This window comes from Osmia lignaria, chromosome 15, assembly GCF_051020975.1.
Source record: "Osmia lignaria lignaria isolate PbOS001 chromosome 15, iyOsmLign1, whole genome shotgun sequence".
NCBI classification, from domain to species: domain Eukaryota; kingdom Metazoa; phylum Arthropoda; class Insecta; order Hymenoptera; family Megachilidae; genus Osmia; species Osmia lignaria.
Genome location: NC_135046.1, coordinates 7,040,293 through 7,062,845, shown reverse-complemented (window position 1 = coordinate 7,062,845; position 22,553 = coordinate 7,040,293). Strand labels below are relative to the sequence as shown.

General features: G+C 33.6%; 5 protein-coding genes across 6 annotated transcripts; 2 read left to right on the top strand and 3 right to left on the bottom strand.

Annotated features, from left to right (window-relative positions):
• Positions 1 to 122: 122 nt before the first annotated feature.
• Positions 123 to 9,000, top strand: LOC117600546 (GTP cyclohydrolase punch). 2 transcript variants are annotated; one of them, XM_034316157.2, is made up of 6 exons: positions 123 to 318; positions 1,027 to 1,270; positions 3,310 to 3,519; positions 5,540 to 5,705; positions 6,673 to 6,789; positions 7,379 to 9,000. In XM_034316157.2, the coding sequence occupies exons 2-6, from the start codon at positions 1,078 to 1,080 to the stop codon at positions 7,506 to 7,508; spliced, it is 816 nt and encodes a 271-aa protein (XP_034172048.1). In that variant the 5' UTR covers positions 123 to 318; positions 1,027 to 1,077; the 3' UTR covers positions 7,509 to 9,000. The 2 variants fall into 2 exon arrangements, with proteins under 2 accessions (XP_034172048.1, XP_034172047.1); XM_034316156.2 differs by lacking the exon at positions 123 to 318 and adding an exon at positions 382 to 678.
• LOC117600542 (uncharacterized) lies at positions 7,622 to 11,524 on the bottom strand. The gene is made up of 7 exons (XM_034316151.2): positions 11,385 to 11,524; positions 11,014 to 11,314; positions 10,793 to 10,895; positions 10,345 to 10,512; positions 10,029 to 10,271; positions 9,764 to 9,954; positions 7,622 to 9,498 (listed from the first exon to the last, which is right to left on the bottom strand). The coding sequence occupies exons 1-7, from the start codon at positions 11,416 to 11,418 to the stop codon at positions 9,210 to 9,212; spliced, it is 1,329 nt and encodes a 442-aa protein (XP_034172042.2). The 5' UTR covers positions 11,419 to 11,524; the 3' UTR covers positions 7,622 to 9,209.
• Positions 11,525 to 11,650: 126 nt separating this feature from the next.
• Positions 11,651 to 13,872, bottom strand: Fib (rRNA 2'-O-methyltransferase fibrillarin). The gene is made up of 5 exons (XM_034316155.2): positions 13,684 to 13,872; positions 12,964 to 13,337; positions 12,721 to 12,894; positions 12,245 to 12,490; positions 11,651 to 12,171 (listed from the first exon to the last, which is right to left on the bottom strand). The coding sequence occupies exons 1-5, from the start codon at positions 13,694 to 13,696 to the stop codon at positions 12,001 to 12,003; spliced, it is 978 nt and encodes a 325-aa protein (XP_034172046.2). The 5' UTR covers positions 13,697 to 13,872; the 3' UTR covers positions 11,651 to 12,000.
• Positions 13,873 to 14,738: 866 nt separating this feature from the next.
• On the top strand, positions 14,739 to 17,866 carry LOC117600547 (ras-related protein Rab-30). Its single transcript, XM_034316160.2, has 5 exons — positions 14,739 to 15,169; positions 15,396 to 15,479; positions 15,581 to 15,764; positions 15,824 to 15,975; positions 16,050 to 17,866. Exons 1-5 carry the CDS (start codon positions 15,083 to 15,085, stop codon positions 16,158 to 16,160), a joined length of 618 nt encoding a protein of 205 aa, XP_034172051.1. The 5' UTR covers positions 14,739 to 15,082; the 3' UTR covers positions 16,161 to 17,866.
• A 183-nt stretch (positions 17,867 to 18,049) lies between these two features.
• LOC117600544 (polyprenol dehydrogenase) lies at positions 18,050 to 20,262 on the bottom strand. The gene is made up of 6 exons (XM_034316153.2): positions 19,791 to 20,262; positions 19,241 to 19,348; positions 18,971 to 19,144; positions 18,683 to 18,890; positions 18,417 to 18,615; positions 18,050 to 18,348 (listed from the first exon to the last, which is right to left on the bottom strand). Exons 1-6 carry the CDS (start codon positions 19,960 to 19,962, stop codon positions 18,151 to 18,153), a joined length of 1,059 nt encoding a protein of 352 aa, XP_034172044.2. The 5' UTR covers positions 19,963 to 20,262; the 3' UTR covers positions 18,050 to 18,150.
• Between the last annotated feature and the right edge of the window lie 2,291 nt (positions 20,263 to 22,553).

Sequence of the window (22,553 nt, the reverse complement as noted above, 5' to 3'; positions counted from 1 at the left end):
AACGGCGACCTCGTGCGCCAGATATCTTGACACTTTCCGCCAATCGAGGCGCTACTTGTCACTGGAGATTGTTCCTCCCATGGTGTGTGGTCCGGGCAAAGCTAGGTATTTCCCTCTCGAACACTGTAGCGGGAGGATCACATTGGAGGGAGATCTGTTTGCACTACCATCTCCAATCTGTCACTCTCACCGTGCATTTGCCATTCTCTCAATATACATATACTGAACGTAACACAAGGTGTTGTTCGTCAGTCGCACTTACTTTTTGGGAATCGAGTGACACCGCAACGTAAACTACGATCTAGATATAAAAAAACGGTACAAAGGAATAAAAAATCGTTGAGAGAAGGGAGGCAAAAAGAGCGTGACGAAACGAGAGAGAGAGGGAGGGAGAAAAACAGAGACGGAAGAAGCCATAAGAGACATTCGCACTCTCCACGGTTTCGTCGGTTCAGTCACACTGCGTCACTCGACCGAGCGACTTCGCGGTCCATTCTTTCTTTCGGACACGTTGATTACTATCCTTTTTATTTTTATCTCTTCGCGCAATTTACACCAGTAGTTGTTATTCTTTCGTCTCTTTCTTTATCGTTTTCAATTTTCTTTGATATATCAGTTGGTTTGCTGTTCGAAGGGTGCACGTGAACCGGTGCACCGAGTGATTGAATCCGGCTGACAGTAAGTTGCATTAGTTTGATGCTTGATATTGTGCCCAACACTAGGCGCATTTGTACTGGGATCACGTGGTACATGCTATCGCGCCTCATTTATAATAACGCGGTTCAAATGGATCAGGAATTCTATTTGGTTATCGTATTATACGTTCTGTGATTATATTTTAAAACACGAGACTTTTATTGCAACTCCGAAAATATAGTAACCTGCCATTGTTATAAAGGGGGCTTGTTTTTAGTATCAATCACTTTCACCCTCGTTCGTCACTTTGCTCCTAGCCGTTTTTTTGCGCATATCAAATCAATTTAGTTAGAACCACTATTTTTCTTGGTTCGATCATTTTGAATTTAGAAGCGGCAAAGCAATCGTTGGTATAAAAAGACAAACACAGGGGACACAGTCATGAACGGGGTTTCCAGTCAATGTAAAATCAAGGAAATCAAGGAGCTGAACATTTACGACGGCGAGGATGATCGCGCCATGGTGATTAAAAAGCCTGCCCCATTGAGGACCGTCTCTTGGTTGGACAACGTCGAGGATAGCAATTTGGATGTGCCGGGGACTCCCAGGACCCCGCGAACTTCCACCACCCCAGGTATTGTTTCTAGGGAAGTCCTTAGAAAGAAACAACCCTTATTCGCTTATTTAAATAAAACTTTACGGGTTTATAGAGTGATGCGAGACAAAAATAAGAGTATGCATAAAACAGTCATTATATTTGTTATTAGTATATTATCCTTGAATACTTCGTTTTAATTTTGTCGGTTGTCTTTATATTGATAAGCGTTTACGAAATCACTATTTGCACTATTGCCTGTAGCTTCTTGATTATCGATTAGGCGTAACAAGTGGCATGTAATTCACATCGATACAACCAGCTGTAGTTTTCATACAAAAGCTGATTACTTATTACGGATCACAATGAACTTTCTATCGTCCTTTATTCGTCACATTCATCGTTCTCATGAATGAGAATCACGCGTCCTTCTTAAGCGTTTATTTTTTACCGCGCCTGCTATCATTGATCAGACCGTGGCCCGTGAACAAGATTTTGTTTCCGGGTCAATCGTACCCTCTGATCTTGAAATGATAAAAAGCCTGGGAATTGTGGGTACAGTTATGATCGTACGTAACGCATAACTGTAACGTTACGAATGTACGATACGTAGCGCGACTTTCGGAAAGAGAAAGTCTTTCATTTTGGGGAAAACAAAGAAAAATTCTGTGCTTAATTGTACATATTAATTTTAATTTCTGAGGCCAATGTGTATGGCCAGAAAAGTATCTAAACTCGATACTTCTGGAACTTTTTTCTATACGTTTTGTGTTACAGCATTTTCATTTAATGCTTTATCCCATTGTCATTGCTTCAACAGTATTTTGTTTTCAAAGTTGAACGTGAAAAGGAATGCAATTTTTAATATACATGTTATTTACGATCATCGTGAACAGGTATACAATATTTTAAGATTGTATTATGATACGGCGCTTACTCGAGATATAAGTTGTAATCAAATTGATTGAATTAACGTTTTCGAAATGTTGCTTTATCGTATTTTACAATCTGACCAAATATGTTACAATAACGCATCACGTCCAAACAAACGTCAAATATCTGGAACCATTTATCGAATATATATGTATATTGATCATGGAAAATTGAGATCCTCCATGGTAGCGATACATCGCAGCAACGTCGTTACTCGATTCAATTACGCGATACTGTTCATCGGAAAGATATAGCTTCAACTTAGTTTTCCATCGTGAATACGTCACTTCCAACAGCGTTAGACCCGCTCCTTACGCTTCTATGAATAAATCTATGCAACGAAGTAGCGAGAGCTGTTAATACGTTCTAGATTGCTTACGAATAGAAGCGTTATTCAACTGATATAAATTATTTCCTATCGATCAAAATCTCGTGTTCACGCGTAATTCCGTCGATCGTTATGCAACAAGTTCGGCAACGAACGAGCACCGTCGAGCACTTTGCCGCGCGAGATTTCGATCGATCGATCTATCGATCTGCATCGCGCTCCTTAATTAAACCGTTATGTTAATCGTGAATGGAATTGCTGATCGTTTATTAATACATGATTCTTACATGTTCTTACACATAGAAAGAAGGAATGCGAATTCTATCGTCAATGCTAAATGTCCAATCACGCGATATCAAGGGCTTTATAATTAACGCTTGAATATCAAGGCACACAGGGTGATTCGATTTGAACATTCCTGAATGACTCGAAAATCTTAAAATGTTGCATTTCGTAACGCCTCTGAAATAGGAATTAACGGAAGCAGATGATGCGTATTATTTTTTGTTGCTTCAATGTTTGTAAGCAGATGTTACAGATGACATTGTAAAAAAGATAGTGAGCGTACGGAAAAGATTTCATTTTCGTTCGTGAACGTAACCGTGCAATCGTTCGTTGCGGATCAGTGCAAGCGATAACAACGATGTTTATATGTAACTGGTTTCATTTTGAATTTAAAAACCGTGGAATGGTTTATTTAACAAGATTTGCGACGACAACATGATGATTCTTTATTTTTAATCGAATAAAGTTCAGCGAATGTTACAGAAACTCTAGAAATAGGACAAAGAATCCATAGAGGTATTTTGTCTTCCAGGTCACGAAAAATGCACTTTCCACCATGATCTGGAGTTGGATCACCGACCACCCACTCGGGAAGCTCTACTCCCGGAAATGTCACGGAGTTACAGGTTACTTTTAAGTTCCTTGGGCGAGGATCCTGATCGGCAAGGTCTTCTGAAGACACCAGAACGTGCCGCAAAGGCCATGCTGTTCTTTACGAAAGGCTACGATCAAAGCATCGACGGTAAATTATCTATCTCGCTTATCTTATTTACAATTTATGAAAAGAGAATGGTCTATAAGCTGGAGGACACCGGATTAGATGTACGCGTGAAAGCGAGAAGGAAAATGGACAGGTTCCATTGGAATCAGCGTGGATTATAAAAGTGTCGAAGTATTTTTAGAATATTTCAAGTATTTCATCTCATAGAATGAAGTAAAACTCGATATAAACAAAAATAAAGTAGATATGTAGAATTTTATCAGTGTTTTCAAATTAGCTATTTATAGAAAATATCATGACAATTTTCTTTTTTATATATTAATTTATTCTAGGCGTCAGATAAGGATATTTAGAAAAATTATATAAAGAAATTCTCATACTCATTGAACAATTATTTATTTATAAAAATTGGAATGAAAGAAAGAAACAAAGAAATTCTTAGATTATTTTAGAGGCAATATAACCGTGCTATCGTGATTTTATTTAAACGATAAGATCGATGAGAAGCCATGGATACACCCACTTTAGGAAAATGCCGTACATTTCATTCTTTCTCTACGTCAAGCTACTTGAGATCCATCACGAGGGAAAAGAGAAGAAGACTTAAGTACGATTCAAAAAGAAGAGATCGTAAAGCTTATGATATAAATGGGTCTCAGGGACGTACAGTAGTAGCTCGAGAAGAATGCCTTTCACCTTTTCTTTCTATTTGTCTTGTATTAAATAGGAGCTACATACCACTGTTCCACGATAATTATAATTTTATAGAATGAACGAAATCTTGATGCTTGAAATCTTAATTAAGGCTCTTATTTCTTCGGCCGTGTTTTCATTTAAGTAGATTCTAAAGAAGATTCAGGCAATTAATATTCTCTTGAATAATTATTTTCAGATAAAAATTTTTTAAGTAACATCACATCGAATACTGTTACTGTATTGGTTCAAGAAATTCAGCACCAGCTCTACAGGTGGTGGATGGACTTTAATTCACTTCGACTTAACCCTCCCATGAGTACTCTGTTGAAACTACCCTCGAGATAAGTCCGGTTAACGGCAGTTCTACTCGCCCCAGTGAATCCGAAACGAGTCAGAAGCACTTTCCTACGAAAGCTCAGTCCCTCACCCTCTTTCTAACCACCCATCGTCATTCCAGTGAAACCATTTCTCTTCGCCTTTTATTCTTGTCGATAAGCCCGGCGGAATTCCCGCCCACCGCATTTCGTTGCTGCATTAAAGTATCGTTCTTTAACAAAGATCTCGTCGTTACACTTTTGAATTTTTTGAATTTTTTATTCCGCACATATAGTATCAGACGATCGATAAAGCAAGTGGCCGTAATCGTCCATTCGCAAGTTCGCAATTCGTTCAATTGAAAATACGCATTAGATTATTGGATCAAAAAACGAAGTTGCCTTTGAGCATTTGTCTCAAAGGTGACGATATAAAAGAGAGGAAATTGGTGAATCTGTCATAGAACAGAGACACGTAAAAGCGACTGAAGAGTAGGAAATAAATTATCGAACTGTACTTGAAGGGTCGCATTGTTTATGTACAATTAAACACAGAAAAATACAGACGGTTAACCGAGACACGTATTCGTTTCATTACTGATGGTCATTGTGAAGCTGTTTCTTGTTAAGGTTGCCGTGGAAACCATGGAGAGCACCCTCCATTACCTATCCACCGACACCTATCAACCACTGTACATCCACTAACACCTATATACACTTCCACAAGCGCCGAGACTGTAGTAAGTAGGTCAATATCGAGTAAATCACAGCTAGGATCGCGAGGACCTTAACCTACGTGCAAGAGAACAATTTAAACGATAACGTCAGCAACACTCCTTGTATCACCCCGAAGAGAAGATCCTTTTCGTTGATCAAATACATGATTATTAAAAAGAAAAATTGAGTAATGATTATATCGTGTTTATTCCAGCAAATTACTCCGACAATTTTCGTTGGGAAAATTTTATACGGAGAAAGTGTATCTCGTTTTATTGTTTGGTACAATGAACCGTGTCTCCACTTATTTACAGACGTTATAAACGACGCGGTGTTTGACGAAGACCATGATGAAATGGTCGTGGTGAAAGACATCGAGATGTTCTCTATGTGTGAACATCATCTGGTACCGTTCTACGGGAAAGTCTCGATCGGTTACTTACCCTGTAAGAAGATCCTGGGCCTCAGCAAATTAGCCAGGTAATGGAGAATTTACTTTATTAGCAACAGCTTCGTTTAAGACTCGATGAATACTCGAAAACCATTGGCGCAATTAGAATTTCAGAATTTTGGAATTTTGGAACTTTAGAATCTTAGAACTTTCAGGATAGTGAGGAGGTCGGAGCACATTTTTGGGGGTCCACCTAGGCCCACCCTGGCTCCTACCTAGTTAGGTCAATATCGCGGACGACAAATGCAATTATATTTCAAGAGCTGCTGTGAATAGTCGACTATGTAATTCAGACGAGTGATATCCTCTCGCGAAGAAATGGAAATTAATTGGATCCAGACATTAGCTTCGAGCTCAATTAGATCGTTTGATTGAACTGTCATCGTTCATGTTCCTTCAATCGGTACCAGATTTCTGTTATTTACGATTTCATAGTTGACGTCAACGATCGCCATGCAATAAAATCGGTCAAGACAATTAAACGGACATTATCGAAAATTTTTTTATTGCACGAGTTAATTAAAGTTATCTTTGCACCCGGTTGGTCGTCATGGTATAAAATAAAATTAATTTAAATAGTCATGGACAAAGTGTAATCGCGAGACTTATTGATATACCACGTTTCACAACTTACAGATAAGAAATTACATAGACAGTAGACGCGGCCTTGATTGGAGGAATATTGAAGCGAGAAGAAAAGAATACGCCGGCTCTGATCACGCATTGGCACGCCAACCACTTTCACGTTCGGTTGGCGAGTGTCCATTTACTCGTTTAAATGTTATGAACTTAACATTAGCCTTCAAACGACAAGTAACCTGTAGATTTTCAAACGTTCCAGAATTCAACCAAAGAAACTTAAAATTTTAGAATGATGAGGGAACCAGTTCACATTTTTAGGGTGTCAGCTCCATTTTAGCCCCTACCTAGTTACGTCAATGTATACAATACTAGAGTGAACAAGCTTTTTCTAACAAATCCTTATTTCTTTTTCAGAATCGTGGAAATCTTCAGCCGACGTCTTCAGGTTCAAGAACGTCTTACCAAGCAAATCGCGATAGCAGTAACCAAAGCTGTGCAACCAGCGGGGGTAGCTGTGGTCGTTGAAGGAGTGTAAGTAATTATTTCTATATCGTAGATAGTAAAATGATTGAACATTTTGCCTTCCTTGGTTTCGTTTCAATGCACTCGATTCTTAAGCAACGGTTTTCGCAAGGACTAATAGCGTGTAAGAATGTAACCTTGTACTAATAAGGTGCTATCTCTCGGTAAAGAATTAAGCCGCGCTTACTTTACATATAAAATACTTAAATCAAGGGTTGTCTTCGTTATTAAAAAACATCTCCTTCGCATTCATTAATTTAAATCCTGTGTATACGATCGAACACGTTTGGTGAAGAAGAAAAAATAGGCTTATATGTATGTACACGAACGAAAGATTCATAATAACCGGAAATACGTCCTTAATGCTAATATTCTTTTTCCTTCGAAGCTATGCATATAATCGGTAGTGCAATTTAAAATATACGTAATGCATTTTAATTACAATAACGTTTAACTTCGATGCATTAGATAACAGTATCCTTGTTGAATGATTCTATGTTGTATAGATACGCACTAATTTATTCTCGCCATTTTAACGGTGTGAACTGATTAATTTATTCAGAATGCAAAATAACAAAATAAATATATAATGTTGTAGACACATGTGTATGGTGATGAGAGGAGTGCAGAAGATAAATAGCAAGACGGTTACGTCAACGATGCTTGGAGTGTTTCGGGATGATCCGAAAACCCGTGAAGAATTTCTTAATCTGGTGCACAACAAGTAAACAAAATCTCTTTTTTCCGATCTGCAAACAACTTGTTATTATGGACCAATGATTCTTCTTCCAACGTTTTTGTCTGACTGCTACCTCACTGCAAAAGGTGTCCAAAAAAATAAGTTGATTTCAAAGGCGTGTTTCTTTATAACATTCCTATTTTATTTCATAATAAATTTCCTTTACGTAAGTCGACCAAGATAATTCTGAGAATTATCGTAAAGGAATGGCTAAAAAGGACGATGTTGTCCAAGATGTCTTTGAAACGGAATGCTCTTAAACTGCTGATCAAATGACACTGAGACAATACGATAGTTATTCGTTGAAATTTGACATAAGTTCTAGAAAATGTTATTAAAGTTCTGTAATAAAAAGATACCTCTTTTTATTATGGAAATATGGAACGTTTCTTATACGTAATCGACGGCGCATATCCTTGAGAAAATATGCTGTACTTATTTCTTCGGGATTTGAGGCTTCTATAAATATATTAATAACATTTACCGCTGCTGCTGGAACAGCTGTAATTATCCGTTTGATTGTTATATATGTATCTTGCGAATACTTCTGTAATATTATTAATATATTTGAAGAATGCATGGATGTTCTTGATCAGGCAATTGCGTCGTTTTATGAAATTCAATTAGGATATTATTGACTGTGAGATTTTTAGATGGCCTAGACATGTTTCACTGATGACCTCATGACAATACACATTTTAAAATCTATATACATACGTATATTGGATTAAAGTGTGTGCCGATCGAAAAATACAGTGGAAATTCTATATTATATTTTGAAAGCGAATGTTCATGGTGAATAAACAACAGATATAAATTTCGTTATTTTGTAAAACGTAACAGCCATACGTTTTACAAAACGAAATATTTGCAGTCTTTACTTTTCATTCCATTATCTTCAATGTGATTCTATAGTGGTTTTTATATTTCTTACCACAGTTACTATTAATTTAAACGATCTTAACGAAAGGGCAATATTTATATTTGTAAGAGATTTTATGAAAAGAAGATATTGACGCACAATGTCTCAGCCATACAGTGTGCGTCAGAAATGCGTTTGAAAATTCTGAAATTTCATATAATTATTGAATTTATTTCTATTTGAACATATTAACATTTAAGTGATAATTATTCGTTTTTTTATAATGTTCTAAACAGAAATCGTTTAAAAACAAAGTTACTGTTAACGGTTAGAGAGGTAGAACGTATCTTTACTTTTAACATTCTACATTAACATTATACCGTTTATCAATTGTATTAAAATTCAGTTACAATTTAGTTTTGTGAATCATCAACTGGACAAATCGAATCTGAAGATTGGTGAATGCGAAAATAATTTTATTACTGTTTGTAAGCTGTTGTTTTATTGATACTGTTTTTTTAATAATGCGAACATTTAAATTTTTCATTGCGCATTCATTAAACTTCTGTGAAGTTTGAGGTATTCACCTCCAGTTTCTATTTTGCATTAAACGATGAAACGAAATCTTAGTGTTATTTATGAGAATGAATATTTAATATTTATAATATTTTTCTGATAATGTTATATAAAGTTATATTTATACTTTCAACATCGTGTTTTTATTCTCTCCGTTACAATAGGAATAATATAAACCTATCAAGTTACAAATTAATTTTGATCGCCTGTCTGAGAATAACATTAATGAAGTTTGATAACAAAATATAATAGTTATTTAGTGTATCTAGGACACGGCGGTATTTCAATCTTCTTCATTAATGGTGAGCCACAAACTTGCGGCATTTTGATAGTCTTCGAGCCACAAATGTTTTCTGCGTCATTTTGATGAAGAAGGAAGATCATACTATTGTTAGATACCGACTTCTGGTTTTTTCCTCCAGAACAACAAGGACTGCCGCAAGGTCGCTTTATGGTGTAAGAATCAGCTTCCCGAATACAACCTTTTCCATTTTCAATACGTTTTTGCGTGACGCAACCTTTCTTGCCCATGGTCGATTTCCTGAGAGTGAAATTTCGGTGAGTCAAGATTGGCCTTGATTAGATATTGATCAGAAATATATTTTTTATTTTAGAATGAAGGCCTCCTGCTCTGAAATACTTAATGTGTATTTTAGTGATACACATAGGTATTCCCTATTAAAATGATTTAGTATTAACACTTTGAAAGTTCAAGCGTACCTCCTAAATGCAAACTCAATTAAAAATTGTTATATAAATACATAAAGCGACAGCCTGATTATAAGAAGCAAAAAATGAAATCTCACATAGTAGCAGTAGGACAAGGTGCACAAGGACTGCAACATGGAATCGGTGGACAACGTAAAACTCTCAATGCCTCGACGTTCAAAGATGAAACACCTCTCAATAATGCTCGCTGTATCGCGTTTTCATATTCTGCACGTTCTTTTATAATACGCTCGTTCTCTTTGCGAAGCCTCGATATTTCAGCTTCCAGCTGTTTGATCAAAATATTGCGATATAACAATCTATTCTATTCGAATTCTATGACGAAAGAAATATTTATTGTACCTCCATTTCACGTCTCATTCTATCTTTATCTTTTAGGATCGACTGAATAGCTGCATCTGTACAAACAATTTCTAAGGTATCTCTTCCTTGTTGACTTTCTTCCTTGTCCGCTTTTTCTTCATCATTATCTGTTTTATCTTCTATTGGTTCATCAGGTTCTATGTCATCGATATTGTCTACAACCGTTTTGTGTTGTTCTTCTTGGGGTGGTGGTGTACTTGTTTGAGTAGATACAGCTTGTTTCTAAAATTATCATTTTTGTTAAAAATTCATTGCTTGTGTTCTTTTTAAGAATTACTTCAGATGATAAACTCACTTCACGTTCCTCACATTCTGCCAACAATTTCCTAAGATTGGCAATTTCACAAGCTCGTGCCATTAGCTCTTTGCGTAAAGCTTCAATAACCGCTTTGCAAAGATCCAACTTGGCCTGAACTATATTGGTCCACTGTTGTATTCGGCCGAGTATGTCGACGAACATCAACTTTTGCAAAAATAAATTTAGTTTACGAAAGAAGAATAAAAGGAAAATGAAATAATACTTTACACTTATTTCGTACGAAAATAAACTTCCAATGAAAAAGAAAGTTCTATGTATTCGTGTTACGAAATTGGGAGTTTTTAACGGTAATTTCATCGATTCATTTTTTGGTTGTTTGGATAATTCATCTTTAGAAAGCAAATGTGTTTAATGTATCCCTCGCTAAATACTCCCCCGAGTTTTCCCAATTTCATGATGATTCTACTTGCGTACAGGGCTCAACCTTTGATTCGTGCTCAAAATTTTCGCTTAAGGTGGCCAATGCTTTACCCGCTTCTTGTAAATTTTGATGCACATCGTCGATCATTTCATCTACCTTCTTATCTCTGTATTTATAGAATAAAGTTTTTCTTATAATAGTTTCATACATTGTGAATGGTTTCAAAGAATAATTGAAGTTGTCCAATTCAATAATTTAAAAATGTTTGATAAATATATTTATACCCAGTTGATCCTGGTACTTGTGATAAACAAGAGCAACATGGTCCATTTGAGGGAAATGAGATTTTTCCATTTTCTATGTTAGAAGTAGATGTTTGATCAATAGTTTCCACTTCAATAGAAGTATCCTCAGAAATTTCTTTTGTCGTGTTTATATCTTCTGTTTCAACGGGTGCATCTGCTCCTCCTAATAATCGGTCTTGATTTTTCAAATTTGAACTGCATTTTCGACTTGTTACAGTTATTGACTTTTTAAATTTAAGCGTTTTAGATGATAATTTACGACTTTCATTGACATTAAGACCTAGAAGTAATTATAAATTATTAACTACAATTAACCATTTAATGAAAATGTTAAATTCGATGTGCCTTACCGCTTTTAGATAAATTTAACAAAGGCCGAGACATTTTTACGTATATGTACCATAATGACAATAAAACATAATTTTAAAAGATAAATTAACTAGTTAATTTATATGTGAATTTTTAAATATATTTTTGACGAGTTGAATTAAGAAAAAGATGTTGAATATTACTATAACTTTCATTTGTTTTTAATGTTATAATATGTTCAAAGAAATAAATATTATTTCTATACTACAAAGAATATTCGTATTTGTACAATTAAAGACAATAAATAGATTGTTAAAAAGTTTTTATTTTAATTAAAGTATAAGTGGTCATTCAGGATATTCAAAATATAAACTTTTATATTAAACAATTATACGTGTACATTTCTGTTGATATACCAACTGTACAGGTATAAAAAATAGATAAATTGCTTTTATAGAAATCGTCTAAATTATTTTTATGCTCTAATTTACATTATATTACATCCTATTTTCAGCTTTTCATTCATGAGGGTAATGAAATATTAAAAAATTTTACTTGTAGGTAAACAAAGCTTACTGTGTATATTCTAAAAAATTCACTGTCGATTTTAACTGATCTTAATAATTAGGTAATATATATATATACATGTATGTAATTTTAAGTTGCTTTTTTAGGAGGTGGCCTATAAACACCAACTACAACAGCATGATCTCTTTCATAGGGTTCTAGTGTAATTTGTTCCTGTGGTTTTAATTTGTCAGCAATAAGTTTCTTTACTTCTGATGCGAATACTGCTTCGGGCTGAGCCGTGGAATCTATACAACTTGCCTAAAAATATATTTAAGATAAACATTTAACCTAAATTTATACCAAGAAAACTATTTTAGTTCATAATACTTACTTTAATGGAAATAACAAAGTGACCTCCATTTTTCAAGAAGTACTGAGCATTTAATGCTACTATTCTGGCCTGATCAGGTTGTGCTACATCTGCAAATATTGTATCCACCATGGCAACTAGCATCCTGTATTTATGTGGATGCCTTGCATCTTCAATTATAGGTATAATATTTGTTCGTTTTTTAGCAACATTTATAAGATCTCTACCAGATCTGTGAGAAAATTCTACAGCATACACCAGTCCTTCCTAAGATAAGAACAATGTAAATGTAGAAATTTCATAACATATGTCAATTACAAGAATAAAGTATTGACATTTGTACACTTATTCTTTCAGAATTAAATAAATATTTAATTCAACAAAAGAACGAGAATATAAATTTTATAGCATAACTTCGACACCAAATCAATGAAAGTGCACTGAATTGGTTCTAATTGTATGCATTATAATTTTCCTATAAATTTGTATGAACTCACTGGCCCAACAACATCTGCTACATGTGATACTGTAGTTCCAGATGCAGCACCTAAATATAAAACCTTGCTTCCAGGAGGCATATGAATTTGATCTACACCTCCAAGTATAGCTGCAGCTAATTTTGATCTAAAAGGATTCCACACCCTATATTCAATTTTTTCACCATTTTCTCCCTGCAATATTTACATATTTAATTACTATATATTCAAGTTAATATAAATTACTTTAACTTTTTTATATACCTCAACACTAATCCTTTTTTCACCGTATACTTCTGAACCTGGTACTAAATTTAAAGTAACTAATGCATCTTCTTTCCCTCTAGCTATGAAAACTCCCTCATGACGATGTGGTTCTATGACAACAGTTTTGCCACCCTTGAAACCACCACCTCCACGTCCTCTTCCTCCACGGCCACCACCACCACCACCACGTCCACGTGGGGCACCTCCTCCTCTTCCACCACCTCCACGGCCACTCCCTCGGCCACCACCTGCTCCTCCACCTCTTCCTCCTTTAAATCCACCTCCAAATCCACCGCCACCCCCTCCTCTACCTCCTCCTCCACCTCTACCTCCTCTAAATCCACCACCTCCGCCGCCACCTGGCGAAAACCCTATAATTTAACAAATTTCATTAAATAAATAATTGACAAAAATATTTTCAGACGTAGAAGAGAAGATAAGCGAAGATAGGTTAGAATACTGTACAGACGTAAACATGAAATTAGTATTAATCTGATTTAATAATCCATATATTTAAATAAAAAATGAATTAATATACTTAAATAAAGTTGTACATACTATAGAATTAACACAAATGCACCATATCGGCACAAAATAAATAATCATTTATATGTTAGGTTACAAAAAGTTTTATTTTATCGCTGAATATCTTACATCTTTGAATATCTCTATACAAATAAAATATAAATATGCTTTATTAAAGTAGCTATTAATTACCTGGTTTTCCCATTTTAAGTTATAATATCTAAATATTAATATTTAGTATATTACAACTCAACTCCCCATACACGTGTTTCAAAGACGCTAAATTCTTACGGAAACGATGGAAACTCTTCACACATCTTCCGGTTTAGACCGGTAATCGCATTTAATTTATATCGATAGGTATAGATCGATTATTAGATCAAAATTGATGCTCAAAAAATTTTTATTTAATGGAACATTTAATTCATTACTATATAGTTAATTTCAAAATTATTTATAATTTTTATCATGAATATTATATATATATAAATAGCGCGAGAAATGCTGCAGCTATACCGCAGTTCACCAGAGTCCATAACTGCGACGCGCAGGTTGGAAGATGGTGGGGGAACGCAGCGAACTCTCGCCAATCAGGGCGAAGATGCGCACTGGAGAAGCGCGAAGAACGAAAACTGGTCTTTTCGCAGTTATGGACTCTGGTGAACTGCGGTATAGATGACAGCGTCTTGGCAATTCTTTACTCTCTTTACTTACTCTATTACTCTCTTTATTTTTGTGTCACATCCTGCTATACCAACTAACTAATCGTTAATACTTAGTTAGTATAGCAGGATGTGACACAAAAATGGTAAAGAGACTTTAGAGTTTTCAAGACTCATTAGGGGTTCATCTGAGAGCCCCTGTGGCTCGTGGGCTTAGAATACGGCCACGGTATCCCCTGCCTGTCGTAAGAGGCGACTAAAAGGGGCCACACTAACACATACACACACGTACACACACACACACCGGCCACGATAACAGTATGGAGAGATAAGTTTACAGAAGTAAAAGTATGGAAAAAAAAGGAGAAATTAAAAAATGCGCGGGGTTTGGGGTTAGCAGTGCTGCCATCCAATGCGCGTGGACGATAGTGTTCGTTGGGCAACATGGGGGCAGATAAGCCCCCATAAAGCGCCGGCCCCTGTAGGGGCGAAATTAGTGATAGTGATAGAGGGGTTCATCTGGGGTTGTCTGGGACCCCTTAAATCATGACTCCTCGAAAACAAACGCACGTCTAGTCTTCTACGTCTGTAGTCATTGTTTCAATGGCAAGGGAAAACGTCATTTTGACAGAATGGCAGAAAGTTTAGAAAGTCAGGTGCAGTTTTTGTTAAATATGTATTTCTGCTTATTTTACAAAAATGGAAGATTGTGCATCCATTGAATCCCAAAAAGACGGGAAACAAAGAATGATATCATAAACAGTTCTCTTTTATACAATTGAAAAGAAACTGGATTTCATTAAAGGAAGTATATTACAAAGTTTCGAATTGCCGTCAAGGTGAACGATTACGAAAATTGTACGTGTGGTGTTTGCAAATGCATCGTTAATTTTACATAAGGTTCCTGACCGTAGTACGGTACAGATGTGATGGAGGATTACAAATTTCTCTTTAAAGTTGTGCTTGTTGGAAATGCAGGCGTCGGCAAGACTTGCCTCGTGCGCAGATTTACCCAGGTGTATATACATGCATACATAATATATTATTAGATAGTTTATATCATTTATTATTGTAAATATACAATAAACTTTTTATAACAAGTGTTGTTATCAGGTGTAGTCTTTTTTACAAGTAGTTTCATGTTTTCATGTTATTCTAATTGTTTGTTCAAACTATTGGTTAACAAAAATTGTATATTACTGTTACATATTATTAATTCTCAATTATTTTCCTTTTTTCTAGGGGTTATTTCCACCTGGTCAAGGTGCAACAATAGGTGTTGATTTTATGATTAAAACTGTAGAAGTAGAAAATGAGAAAGTTAAGGTATGCATATGCTGTAATGCATTATGATTCATTCAGTGTATATAGAAATACTTTTTGGAATAATTTTATACTATATATAATAAGTATTGGTTTTCTTGTAGCTCCAAATTTGGGATACTGCTGGACAAGAAAGATTTCGTTCAATAACACAAAGTTATTATAGGTCAGCTCATGCTTTGATTTTAGTTTATGATATTTCTTGTCAACCTACTTTTGATTGTTTACCAGATTGGTTAAGAGAAATTGAAGAATATGCAAGTAATAAAGTTCTTAGGATATTAGTAGGTAAGTCTTCAGTTATATCATTAATAATGTATAATATTAATATTTAATTGATTTATTAGGTAATAAAATAGATCGGGAAGACAGAGAAATACCAACACACGTAGGAGAAGATTTTGCACAAAGACATGGAATGTACTTCTTGGAAACTTCTGCTAAAGAAGCGGAAAACGTAGAACGTTTATTCATGGAAATAGCAGCTGAGCTCATGGAGGTAATTAGATAATATATCATTGTACAAAATTATTTAAAGCTTTTTTCTATATTTAAATTGGTTTTTTATTTCAGCAAGCACGTAGTAAAGAACTACCTAGATATGAAACAAATACAACCTCAATAAATGGTAAAACAACATCAATTGGTGATACAAGTAACTGTGGTTGTAGTAGACTTTCTTAAGTAGTTTTTATATATATTATTAAGTCATTCACCAAACACATAACTTCAGTTGCTAAATATGTATGTAGGATATTATCATAGTTTTTATAGAATATGAAAGTTAAATACAATATTAGTCAATCTTCTATAACAAAAAAATCTAATACTAGAACATCTTTGATATTATATGTTAGTATCTAGTGTTATACCATGCAGATTATATTGATAATTCTGTTGGAAAAGGTATTGAATACTTAAAATTGAAATGAATTTTAAGTATGTTGATAAATATTTATTTACAAATACGTTTTAACGAGATTAAAGAAATTTTTTTGTTGTTCTTTATAATTGCTCTATTGAAATAACATAAGTTGATGACCTATATTTGGGCATTTAATGCTATTTTCATAAATAGAATTCTGAGATATTTTTTGTTATGTCAGAAAGTACAAATAAATATTTCGTATTTGGTGACTGGATGTGAAGTCATTACGAATATAAGATTTTTACTAAAAAATTGTAAGCCTAATGTTGTTCAGGATTTTTTCAACAATTTTATTACAATGCTATGAAAATCAACTGACTTTTGATATTAAAAAGTAGACAGTTCTGTATGTTTACAATATATATATAGAAATTAATGAAAATGGTAACCTTACACTTCAATCATTATTGCTTATTACAATAAGCTTGTAAGATTTTCAAAATCTTACAGTTGCATTTACATAGCCAAAGTTTTGTTGTATTTTTTAAGATTTTATCTGAATCTTAAAAAAGCGATAATTAATGTTTATTCCGTCTATGTATTGTTTAATGTTATATTTTATAGATCTTTTATTTATATTTATGAAACAAGAGATATTATATTTATTATTCGCATCATTGTATTAATAACATAATTTTCTTAGCACATCACTCTAGTCTTTATACATACCTTTTTATACTTTAAGTATAGAAAATGAACTACAAATTACACTTCTTCGTATTGTGTTGTATTTCTATTATTGTGCAGTGAGTATTTTCTATTTTTACGTTTATTTTTCTACGAAAATAATTATATGCACGCTATATGATTGTTTTCAATAAATTTTATTTTGTGCAATGATTCTAATAATGAACAGTTACGAAATAGAATTACATGTAGATATTCTGTTTAAATACAGTGTTTTAAAGTCTTTATTTATACTTTAGATCGTTTGAACTTCAATTGTCTTTGTGCAAGTTTTATGTAATTTTTAGCTAGTGCTGAAAATTACACTATATTTCTGTTACTTTAAATACATACGTAATGACATATATTGTATTACATTATAGTGATTGTGATTCTTGTATAATTATATTGTTCTAACAAAGAATGGAGCTTCAAGTTGCCGTCATTGTGCAATATTTTATTGTTAATAATGTATACGTTTTAAACTATATACAACAGGAACAAAAATTTGTAATAAAATTACACTGATAAAAACATATCAGTTTGTGTATAGATAAAAGGATAACTATAAAATGCAGTACCTTTAATTTTGTCAACTTATCACGATAATATACATTACAAAAGGTATTAAATCTATATACTGTTTAATTCTTTATTTTAAACGATAGAGTTAATATCGTAAAATATAAAAATTTTAAGCATGTTACCGTAAGTGATACACAATTTAATTTCAGTTAAAAATATTTATTATCATTCCCTTCCACATGTTTATTTAATACCCTATATATACATAATGTAAATTGTAATATGTTAGTAATTGACTATAAAAATGAAAACTACTTTAAGAAACAAGCTTTTTCTAAATTAGCAAAATTTTTAATATTTTTTATTACGTTTATTGTAAAATTTTCTGGATTTATTTAATGATATTCAGTATAAATAAATAAATAAATTATAAGGTGTTATTAGATTATACATATCCCTTTCCAATATTACCTTTCTTAAAAAAAATTATATCATTACATAAATCTAGTAAGTACATATTTTTATAATACATAATTAGTTTAACGAAATATCATTTTACGATACATATTCGAAAAAATCACTTAATTTTACTTGTTGAAGAGACAAGTCAAGCAACTGTTTTTGAATCGACACATTTTCAGCATCTGGATGAGAAGGACTAGAAATACAATTGTTAATGTATATACCACCCTTATCTTCTATTGCTTTGTTCACAGCTGCATAGGCAACAGGAGTGGCTCCTTCTTTAGGATTCTAAAAGAATATTTATTATGATTGCAATTGTTTAATAAGTACTTTCAAATATTTACAATGTTACTCACCTTAAGAATATATTGAATAATTGATCTAAAGTGCCAAAGATAAGAATTTACAAAAAGTTCTGTATTTACTATACCAGGATGTACAGTATAAACTTGTACATGATATTGTTTTGCTTTTAAAATATTTTGCAACCATTTGGTAAATACTACTTGTGCCAGTTTACTTTGTGAATATGCGTTCATACTGATAAATCTATTCCTGTTTAAATAAAGAACTTACATAAATATATACACATAAATTACAATATATTACAATAATACAGTACTTGTTATTAATATCATTGAAGTTAATTTTTCCCAAAAGATGAGCACAGGAGGTGACATTAACAATTCTACTTGATTGTTGTGGAAGTCCACCAGCTTTTAATAGTGGTAATAAAAGAGCTGTTAATAAAAAGTGAGATAAATAATTTACACCCCATTGCTGCTCAAATCCTTCTACTGTTTCATCATATGGGTGAAACATGATACCAGCTAAATGTAATAAAGTAAGATTAGAATTTAGTAATTCCTTTTACAATACATAAAATTATAAACTTTAAAGCATGTTTTACCATTATTGACCAGAACATGAATTTGTTTATAATCTCTTTTTATTTCTAAAGCAAACTGTTTTACAGAGTCTAATGAGGCATTATCAAGTTTATATACTTTTGCTTGTCCACTTTTAACACCAGATTCTCTAATCTGAAGAATAACTTTTTCACCAGCTGAAGGTGTTCTACAAGCTGAAAAATATATTTTAAAAATCCTTATAAAATATTTTAAAAAGCAAGTTTTACAGATAGACAGAACTTAAATAGTTTTCAGAAACTTAAACATACCAATTAATACTTCCATATCAAGTTCTAAAAGCATTTTCACTACTTCAACTCCAAGTCCTCTAGAACCTCCTGTTATGATAGCTATTCTTCCTGTTTGAAGTGAGCAATCTCAAAACAAGAAAAATTTGTATTTACCTTTATTGCTTTTTTTATTAAATTTATTTTCATATTTTCAACAATATTTTCATACATATATGTTTCTCTTTTCTTATTTTAATGTAACAGTAATCATAAATTATGTATACATATACAAATTACTGAAGTTACAAATTACTGTAATTTGTATTGTTCCTATTCTATGTTAAATACACTATATAAGGCATTAATATTTCATTAGAATTTTTTAACTACATTAGCATGCATTAACTTTGAAAACAAACTGAAGACTGTATGCAATACATTTAATTTTAGCATTATTTTTTTTTTAATTCCTTACACAAAAGGAAAAGAGAAATCGTGATAGTAGCGCGTGACACAATTTTCAAAATTTCTAACACGTCAAACATTCTCAAAAAGTATTAAAGAAATAAAAAGGTATTGAAGTGCTTACCATTTTTATTATTTTTTCTATTTACCAAATCGAAAATAATTTCTTTAACAGCTAATAAACCATACTCTATATGTAGAATACATGTTTCAAGCAAAACAGGCCAATTTTCTCGAGAAGAACGATATATGAATGCACTCGCAATTACAGCAAATATTGAGCCGATGAACAACATTTTCCTGAATTTAAGTTATTTTAATTATACAAATCATTAAATTTAACAATTTGCAGGAACACATTGAGTGCTATGTTAAAGCAGCGAATGTGAATAAAGAACTGTAAAGAACTGATGATGTTAAAATACTTTTTATCCCCATCCACTCTTGAGCTACTTTTCATATGTAGGTATGTTTATCGAGGAAAACTTCTGCGTTATACTGTTCCACACTTGTTTTTCGCAGCTTTTAACATTATCTTTTTTTATTATAATACGTCAATAAAGTATAAAAATCATTTTTAGGAAAGTCATCAACAAATTATATATATAATTATAATACTTAATTATTCTTGGGCTAAGGAAAAGAAACTTAATGAATATTTAATAATATACAAAGTACTCAAAATTTAAATCAATCAGTTTCGGTTAAACTAACTGAAAATTGAAATTCAATATTTAATAATTTATAATAAAACATTATATTTATGTAAAATTTACAAGTCACATTCTATTTGAAGAATGTTTATATAAGCAAAGTTCACACAAGGATACACGTGGAATAAAAATGGTATTTAATTACGTATGTTTTGCAATTGCATATACATTAACTTTTTTAATTGCTAATTATTCATTGTATTACAACAAAAAATATATAAGCGCGTAGTACTGTAGTATAAAATGGATACGCAGGAAAAATTTGTATTACATAGATGTTCTTAAATTAATAATATATCCTTATAATAAAAAATACTGAATTACAGATTTATACGTTTTGGGCTAAGTAAGTAAGTAATAGTAGTCTCTCGTCACACTTACATACATGAATCTAGCAATAATAAGGAATAAGGAAGGAATAATAAAATATGATTATTTCTAATTTTTCTTAGTATATTTTGTTTGTAAATCGTTTGTGATTGATTGTGAGTCTATTTTTAACGTTTGTGACAAATTAGTTCTTTTGTAATTAGCAATTTTATTTCAATCATGATGTGAGCCGAAACTTTTTAGTAATTTTTTATAATAAACAGATTTTGTGATAACTGATAACTGTAATAGATTGGAAATCGTTTGTGATTTACAAATATATCATTTTCATTGTTTGTCAATGAATAATTTCTTAATTATTTACAAGTTTGTTATATAATAAATAATTGTAGTGCGCACGCGCTACAGATATGGTCGTACCCATCACTACCTCGAACAAGTGAGTTTCACGATTTGTTCGTTTTTAGGTCTTATATTTCGCTAGATCCGGTCGTACCCATTACTATTCCGAACAAGTGAGTTTCACGATTTGTTCGTTTTTAGGTCTTATATTTTGCTATTTGCTTTGGGGTCCCTGGCACCCCAGATGCCAAAATGTCGGTATGCAAACAGCGTCACCAGTGCTTCGGGGTTCCTGACACCCCAAGATGATATCACGTCGGGATTCAGAGATAGTCACTAGTGCTTCGGGGTCCCTGGCACCCCAGATGCTATATTAGTGGTATGCAAAGATACTCGACGGCGTTACGGGGTCCTTAATACCGCTATACAGGGTGTCCCAGAACTGGGGTAGGAACGGAAGAGGGATGATTGATGAGGTCATTCTAAATAACTTTTTCCTTTGCCAAAATGTTGGTTAAGGCTTCGTTTTCGAGTTATTAACGAAAAACACTGGCCATCCAGAGCGCGCCGTTAGCGCGGGCCGAATCACGAGAATGTTGGGTATGTTCCGCGTGGTCGTGATCAAGTGCCTCGGCACTACGTCGGGATGATGGGATTCGTTGAGTAGCAGTTGCATCGGATAATGAATAAAAAAAAGAAAAGAATAATTGTATCGAATTATTGATTACTCATGAACAACGAATCCTATTACACCGACGTGGTGCCGATGCACTTGATCACGACCGCGCGGAACATACCCAACACTCTCGTGGTTCGGCCCGCGCTAACGGCGCGCTCTGATTGGCCAGTGTTTTTCGATAATAACTCGAAAACGAAGCCTTAACCAACATTTTGGCAAAGGAAAAAGTTGTTTAGAATGACCTCACCAATCATCCCTCTTCCGTTCCTACCCCAGTTCTGGGACACCCTGTATAAAATCAGGTCGGTACGCAGAGGGCGTCATTGGCGCATAGGAGTCCCTAACACCCCTGGATAATATCAGATCCGTATGAAGAGGGCACAAGTTTAATTTTTTTCCAGAGTTTATTTAATTTACTTCATTTATTTCTTTTTGTTCATTAAATAAGCTCATCGAAGGGGAATAACATTTATGATTATATTCCTCTTCTGGGTCTCAGCCGAGGACCCCATTTATTTTACTTTTTCCAGTTATTTATATAATTTTATCTCTGATTACAAGCCAAGGCTATCTCAATATCCCTTACATCCCTGCATTCCTTACATTCCTGCAACTCTTAAACACGCTTTCTTTTTCTTTTTAACGTGATGGAAATCTTCAGAAAGACACCTTCAGTCCCCCTGGGGAGGGGCCGGAGGTAGTGTGGGATTTTTACCCACTAAAACCACCACGGTCGCCTGCACTAGGGCGGAAGGGAGGGTCCTTTGACCCACCGTCATGTGCCAAACTCCACCGACATCGGGGGCCACACCCGATGCCGGCA